Source organism: Nematolebias whitei, chromosome 19, assembly GCF_014905685.2.
Source record: "Nematolebias whitei isolate Nwh7 chromosome 19, NemWhi1, whole genome shotgun sequence".
Taxonomy (NCBI): domain Eukaryota; kingdom Metazoa; phylum Chordata; class Actinopteri; order Cyprinodontiformes; family Rivulidae; genus Nematolebias; species Nematolebias whitei.
The window spans coordinates 21,794,004-21,801,849 of NC_056516.1; the positions used below are offsets into that span (position 1 = coordinate 21,794,004).

Here is a 7,846-nt window from a genome sequence, read left to right on the forward strand (position 1 = left end):
TGTGTGTGTGTGTGTGTGTGTGTGTGTGTGTGTGTGTGTGTGTGTGTCTGTTGAACGTCCCCTTAAAGTTTCAAACCGTTTTTGCTTCAAATTAAGAGAAGTTGCTGTGCATCTAGTTAAATATATAGTGAGCATTTCCATTAATGCATCAAACCTTTGTGAAACTGGTTTCACTATGAAAGGCAGGCAATGATGTAAACATCTGCGTCTGACTGTCTGTTAGCAAAATATCTCAGAGGATTAATTTTATTGAAACTTTGAGAAAGTAATGGCTGGATGTACCTGTACAGGTGTTTAGCTCGAGGAGTTTAGCTCAGACATGGCTGCCACATTTAATCAAACGTAGCAAATATGAAAATGGGTATAGCTCAGTCAGTTTTACAGATACTGAGAAAAACTTTTGTGTGGTAGTAGCTGAGAGTTAATCCAGCCCATTCTCTAGTAACAGATTGTTTAAGTATGTTGGCTTTAACTGTTTGAATCAATCAAATTAGCTTGTTAGCAAAATATCCCATGAAATGGTGGACATATTGAATTGAAACTTTCATAACGCAACCACTGAATGTGCATCGACAACTGATTAGCTTTTGGGGTCAACCTCAAGATGGCCACCATAATTAATTAATTTTATTTCTCTAATAGTCATTCCCATCTCATGCTCTGATCAGATCATGGGAAATGTTAAAAACATTAGCATGTAAGATGGCCATCGCAAGTTTCATTATGTGAAACTGCTGAATGACTTTCTATTACATAAAGTTTGTTGCTTAGTTCAACTGTTCACCGTCTTAAGAAGCTCAAACACGATATTACTGCCACTTCCTGCATCCTCCATTTAGAAGTAAAAGGTAAAATGTGGGTAACATCAGCCGTGACTGAACACGTCTGGTTTTACACAGCCCACATTTTGATCCTGATGGCGTTCGCAGAGTCGACTCATTTCGTGCCGTGTAACTTAATAGTCAGAACCGCTGGATGACAGAGAAAATAGCAACTGATGTGACAGCTCAATACGTCCACGGCGACGCTGAAACGGTGACAGAGCAGCGTTCCGGGACTCAAAACGTTGAGGATTAGATGCGACAGAGTTGAAATGGAACGATGGGCAGCGAGGCTGTTATCCAGCGTCTGCCCTGTCAGGCTGCGAGTGTTTATCAGACTGAGATGTAAGGGGACAAGAGGGCACATGTTTCTGGTTCTGAACAGCAATGGTTGAGAACGCCTCTCCCATCCGAAGCACAAAAGATTCTCCTTATGTCAACATTTAGATATCGCAAAACCAAATATGTATTTAGAACTGGAAAAAAGAAAAACACCTCGCAGGTGATTCAAAAGTCTCCATCAAAGTACAGTCAGACCGCTAAACTAATATTTTAACTCGATGTATTAAATATAATGTAATACCATTCAATACATAGAATGACTTGTTAAGGCACATAGTTTAACAAATAGTTGACTAAGAGTTGAGAGTATTGTTTTTTTTGTCCTTTTCCATAAAAGGAGGCTCTGAGGATGACTCAGAGGGAGTCAGTCAGTAAAAGTCAGCTCTTTGTAAACGTGAAACGCCTCTATCAGGGAATAAATGTGTGAAAATAATGCCTCATCTTTGTTTTGATTTCCCACAGCTCATTACACAACCGCCTTTTTGATTTTTAGTTTGTGAATTTTATACCCAGGTTTAAGTTGGAAAGTAACACTGTAGTAAAGATTGTGCATAAAATGTATGGAAATATGCACCAAAGTGCATGCTCTTTAATCCAGGTATAAATCCAACAAAGTTCAGTCAGGTGTTTTTTTTTTTGTTTTTTTTTGTTGCTGAGACATTTCGTCCTTCATCCAAAGGACTTCATCAGCCTGAGGAGCCTCAAAAAACTTTGTACCGCAAGCAGCACACACCCATAGTGGACAATCCAGTGAAGTCCTTTGGATGAAGGACGAAACATCACAACAAAATAAAGAAACCGTCCAGATGACCTGACTGAACTTTGTTGGATTTTCCACCTGGATTATTCAGCATGAACTTTGATGTTTTGAACCACTTTGGCTATAGCTGCAACTCTACTATGGGAGTGTGTTGCTTGTGGGGCTACGTTTGTTGTGGCTCCTTGAACTGATGAAGTCCTTTGGATGAAGGACGAAACGTCCCAACAAAATAAAGAAATGTCCAGAGGACCTGACTGAACACTGTATTATCTTACCTGTTGATGACTTATGACAAAACTACAATATGGAAGCACTAAAAAAAGGCTTTAATTTTGGACAGTGGAAGTTAATGAAGTCCCTTTGTCCATTTATTTTGTACATATATAGGAGGTAGATAGCTCTTACAACCTCATTTTGATGAAAAAGAGATTTGTGGCTGAACTGAGGAGCTAACAGCTAGTAGGAGCAGCGCCAAGACCAGTGTGGATTGCTGCCACGTTAAAACAATTATCGCAACACGTGCATAGTGTGTTGCGCAAATGCCATTTTCTAAACTAAACTAGAACATCTCTTCGTTTTGAATAAATTAATTTTTTTTTTTTTTTTTACCAGAATTGCTAATGAAGTAAATTTTGTAACGAAGGCTCCACTTGTGTCACCGTTTCATTCAACCTTTATTTAGACGGGTTAATCCCATTGAGCCTCGAGGACCCTAACCCTAACCGTGTCATGTGGCGTACAATTTGTGCTGTGAAAAAGTAGTGCAATTTGTTCAGGGGGTTTTCAGGATCTTTACAGAATCAGTTAAAATTGATTTCTGTTTAGGCTCAGTAATAAACTGGCTGTTTGTGGTGTGAAAGATGTAAGCTCACCGAGCACGGATGGTGCGCCTCAAGATACTGCTGTAATATATTTTTCCACTGTAGCTTTGATTTTTTTTTTTTTTTTAAGATTTTTTTTTTCATAGAAGCTGCCTGTGAAAATGCAATCTCATTTAAAGAGAAAAGTGGATAAAAAGAAGTGAACAAAAGAAAAACTTCTTTGGAGATTTCAGGGTTAGTGAGCGCGCTGATAACAGTCGCTGCCATTTGTTGGCCTGAACTCATGAATCAAGAGATTGTGGAGATGTTCAAACACAATTCCTAATGAGTTTAACACAAAACACAGTCATCATCGTGGATAAGAAAGAAGCCTCTTCTTGACATCTTATTGTGCTGTGAACTAAACATCAGCGGTTTGACTTTCATGACATTTTACGCATTGTCGCAGGCTGGAATTGTTTCAGCAGCCTGAATTCAGTTCAGTTCAGTTTAGTTTATTTCTATAGCGCCAAGTCACAACAGAAGTTATCTCAGGGCACTGAACCAAAACATTCATATACATAAAAATTCAATTACTAAAATTATTTATCTAAGGTAGGGTAGAGTAGCCAACAGATTGCACTGACTTCACAGTCTCCCGTCCTGAGCAAGCACAAGGCAACAGTGGAAAGGAAAAACTCCCTCATAACAGGAAGAAACCTCCAGCAGAACCAGGCTCAGGACAAGTGGCCCACTGGGTTTGAGAGGACAGGAAAGAGAAACGGACACAGAATGGCAGGTCCAGAATGAAGGTTCCTCTACAAGGAAAGACAAGAAAAAGGCATGTTAGGTAGAAATAATTACAAATACAAGCTATTCATTTGTAACTATTAATTTGAGGAAATTAGGCCAATTTGTCCTCCAGTAGTCTACGTCTATAGCAGCATAGGATAAGGGATACGTCAGGAAACCAAGCCAATCCTTACTATAGGATTTATCGAAAAAGAAATGTTTAAACCCAGTCTTAATAGTAGACAACACTTCAGCCCTACGGACCGAAACTGGAAGTTGGTTCCGCAAGAGATGAGCCTGATAACTGAAAGATCTGCTTTTGAAAACTCTAGAAACCTCAAATAAACCTGTAGTTTGAGAGCAAAGTGCTCTTTTAGGAAAATATGGAACAATAAGATGTGTAAATCACAGGAGTTATTCACAAAATGTTGTTTTAATGTCCAATGCCAGGGCTGAAAGGTAACAAGTTTTCAGCTGCGTAGTTTTACAAGTAATCACAGAAACAAACCGAGCTACGTAGCTTTGGGCAACATGACACAGTACGGTCTCATTTTATCATGCCATACTTTAGAGGAAATGTTTAATTCTTTGTATATCTGCGTACTATCCACTACAATTTTTAACACAACAGTTTAAACAAAACCAGAAAGGCAAAAGCATTATCACCTGTCTTTTGGTGGTAGGACGTAATAACAATTATGATGGTCTGACCAGTCAATTGGAAATCTGTTTAGCTGGTTGTTGTCCCCTAATTTTAGAGCTCTACTCATCAAGCAACTTTGGTAGATTTCTTGATTTTAAAAATAGTAAAGTTGTTTTTAAATCTGTAGTTTGAAACAACTGTTACTTTGTAAATTAAATACAGTACAGCATCTGGCATTCACTTGTTTGAACTCGTCCATGTCCTGATCCATGCTCAAAATCTCTCTCTCTCTCTCTTTCCCCTTCCTTTCACTCAGGTTCAGATCATCAAGAATTTCTCCTCAGCCGATCTCTTGACAAACTTCTTCTTCCCTTTCCCGTCCACTCCTCCACCCCTTGGGCAGCAGTCATGAACTGGGGTGCTCTGGAGACACTCCTCAGTGGAGTCAACAAGTACTCCACTGCGTTTGGACGAGTCTGGCTCTCCATGGTTTTTGTCTTCCGGGTGATGGTGTTTGTGGTGGTGGCTCAGCGCGTGTGGGGCGACGACCACAAAGACTTTGTTTGCAACACTCTCCAGCCGGGTTGCAGCAACGTGTGCTACGACCAGGTTTTCCCCATCTCTCACATCCGTCTGTGGGCCCTGCAGCTCATCTTCGTCACATGCCCATCTCTAATGGTTGTAGGCCATGTCAAGTATCGAGAAAAAAAGGACTTGCAGTACACCGCCACCCATGAGGGAAAACACCTGTATGCACATCCTGGGAAGAAACGTGGAGGGCTGTGGTGGACATACCTGGTGAGAAACTGAATTTGAAAATAAATCATCAGTATCCTGGTATCAATGAAACGGACGATGTAAATATTTTTCAAAACTACAACGAGGATTCAAGAAACAGTTCTGTGTATTCTTGAAGTGAGATTGTGTGGAGCCATTCAGAGCTATCAGGAATTGAGTTGCAGTAGACGTCGGAGCAATCTCCAGGAAAAAAGGAAAACGTTTTAACGAATGAGTCAAGCTAACAGCTGCTTAAAACACAGCCAATTCAAAAGCAATATATCCATTTAATCAGCGTTTTTTTTCAACGTGAATGGTATACCAAAGGGCTAGTTTGGTTATTTTCTGTCTGTTTTTCCCCCTCGATGTACTTTATTAGCTGTGACATCAGTCATGTGTGAAGGGTGGAGAAAAGGAAGAAGTCTTCCTCCAGGCTAGGCTAATGGCTAGCCAAACAAAGACCTGCTTATTTATTTACGATTACGTCATGGTTGTAAGGAGGTTGAAACCCAGGAATGCAGGCAGACACAAGGATACATACACACATGCATACCAGTGACGTGCAGTCAGGGGAGGCAGGTGAGGCAGTGCTCCACCTGTCATCATGACAAGTAAAATACTAACAGTGATAAGAGAAAATACACTTGACCACTTGACTGTTCTATAAAACTGTTTTCTGAATTATTTCAACGCTTCAATGGTCAAAATCATGGAATTTACGCATTGTCCGTACAAACATGGAAGAAATGCTCTGGGTGAGGCAGTGTGGTGCTCTGGTTCACCTCTGGGGGCGCTGTGTCATATACAATATATGAAGAAGGCAGCTGGAGCATGCTCATTGCTGTTTCTTTTCGTATGGCCAATATACATGTTTGATTACACATGTGCTGCACAAGTCTAATATATTGAATGAATGTGTGTGACATATTTATTCTTTATCGGTCATAATTCACGATTAAAAAATACAGGGGTGAAGCAGAAAGTACCATGCTGCACCGATAGGGGACAGTGCTGCCCCATGGGGCCATTTCTTCTGTTACACAGAGAGGTGGGTGTGTAACAAATTGGTACACTCGTTTAAATTTGTTTTGACAAAATGGAAGCTCATATCTCAAATCTAAAGGATGTTTCTAAACTCATTCATCTTAAAATGAATGTAAGATAATTAGGGATGCACGATATTATCGGCATGGTATCGGTATCGGCCGAAATTAGCGTTAAAGTTCAATATCGGACATCGACCATTCCATTAAAATAACTCGCCGATATAAAAGGCGCCGTTTTTGCCTGCAGCGGCAGAACAACACAATGACGTCACGTGCGCCTACTCGAGCTCACTGCGGAAAGGAAAATTCAAAATGGCGGGGTGGAAGTTTTGTTTTTCGTTGGTGAGGATGTCGGATTCCGAAGATTTATGGACTACGTTGAGCCTCGCTACATCGTCCGCAGTCCGAGATATTTTTCCGACGTAATGTTACCTGAGTTACAAGCCGTCATTTCCGATGTCGTTGAGAAGCTAATAGCCGATAGCACGACTTGTTGGGTGAGTTTTACCACAGACATGTGGACGTCGTGTTAGCCCCGTTAGCATGATTAGTCTTACGGCACAATGGATAGACAAAAACTTTTATCTTAAAAAGTCTGTCCTTCATGCACAGGAGTGCAGAGGATCCCACACTGCAGCTAGGAACCTGGAACAAGCCTCCACAAGTGAGACAGTATGCCAGGTGACTAATGCTAATAAATAACATTTAACACTTCTAATTTAATACAAGTCAAAGTGCTCTGCATATCATATGGATGTTACTAAATATATGTCACCAGCTCTTACAGCTGTTGCACAATTTTTGTAGCAAATAAGCCTAAATAAGAGGACGATGTTCTGACAAAGGAACGTATATAAAATATCGGCATCGGGTATCGGCTTAGTAAATTTGAACATATCGGCATATCGGCCAAAAATCCAATATCGTGCATCCTTAAAGATAATACATGGTTTATTTATTTATTTATAAAAAGAGAGGAGTATGGAGTTGATTCAAGCATAATTAGATGCATTTTTAAAATAAAAAAAGGCTAAATTGAAATATAAGCTTCTATTTTGGGTTCATATACGTGAGCATCCGATTCCAGACAAGTCGGTGCCTCACCTGTCACAAACCTCACCGCACGTCACTGATGCATACATATATGCATACATACATACATATAGTACATACTTGAAATATGACCTGAATATATAGGGTGGAGGTAATTGCAAAAGTAGTGGCACCTGAGCAGAATGCTGACTGGAAACAGGTGAGAGAGGGAGTCTGACTGGGAAAAACAATGAGGAGGAGAGATGGCGCAGGGAAAAAACAAAAACGTTGACCTGACAACAGTCGTACTAAACACTATCAAAAGATACAGATAACAAAACTTAATCACAAGGGGGGAAAAAATCAAAGAACTAACATCAAGTAACCAAAAATACACAGACATACACATATTAAACCTCTTCGCTTTTGCATGACACTGTTTTTCTTTAGGTTTGTCGTTGTCTCAACCCAACGTCGTCCATGTTTCTGCATGAACGTGCATGTCCTGAGCATAGAAGGACCGTGATGGTGCTGAGGCTGCTCAGATCATCAGTCCGCCTGGAGTTGAGTAAATTCTTTGGATGGACTTGACACGGTGATCAGGCCAACTGGTACATTCACCAGCCTTAACTACGTTCTATGCTCAGCACGCAGACATTTGCACAGTAACAGAGAAAACGGTGGCAAACTGAACAAAGCGCGGTGTCATGCAAAAATTCAAAGATTTGATATTGTAGTTCATGAAGCTCACACTAGTATGACACTTTTGGTAGAGTTTTTTTTTTAATATATATATATATATATATATATATATATATATATATATATATATA

General features: G+C 40.1%; 1 protein-coding gene across 1 annotated transcript in view; it reads left to right on the top strand.

Annotated features, from left to right (window-relative positions):
- Positions 1–4,566: 4,566 nt before the first annotated feature.
- Positions 4,567–7,846, top strand: part of gjb9b (gap junction protein beta 9b) — a 4,787-nt gene continuing 1,507 nt past the window's right edge. The window contains exon 1 of the mRNA XM_037693531.1: positions 4,567–4,956. Within this exon, the coding sequence (XP_037549459.1) occupies positions 4,567–4,956 (390 nt within the window). The remainder of the gene's footprint in view (positions 4,957–7,846) is intronic.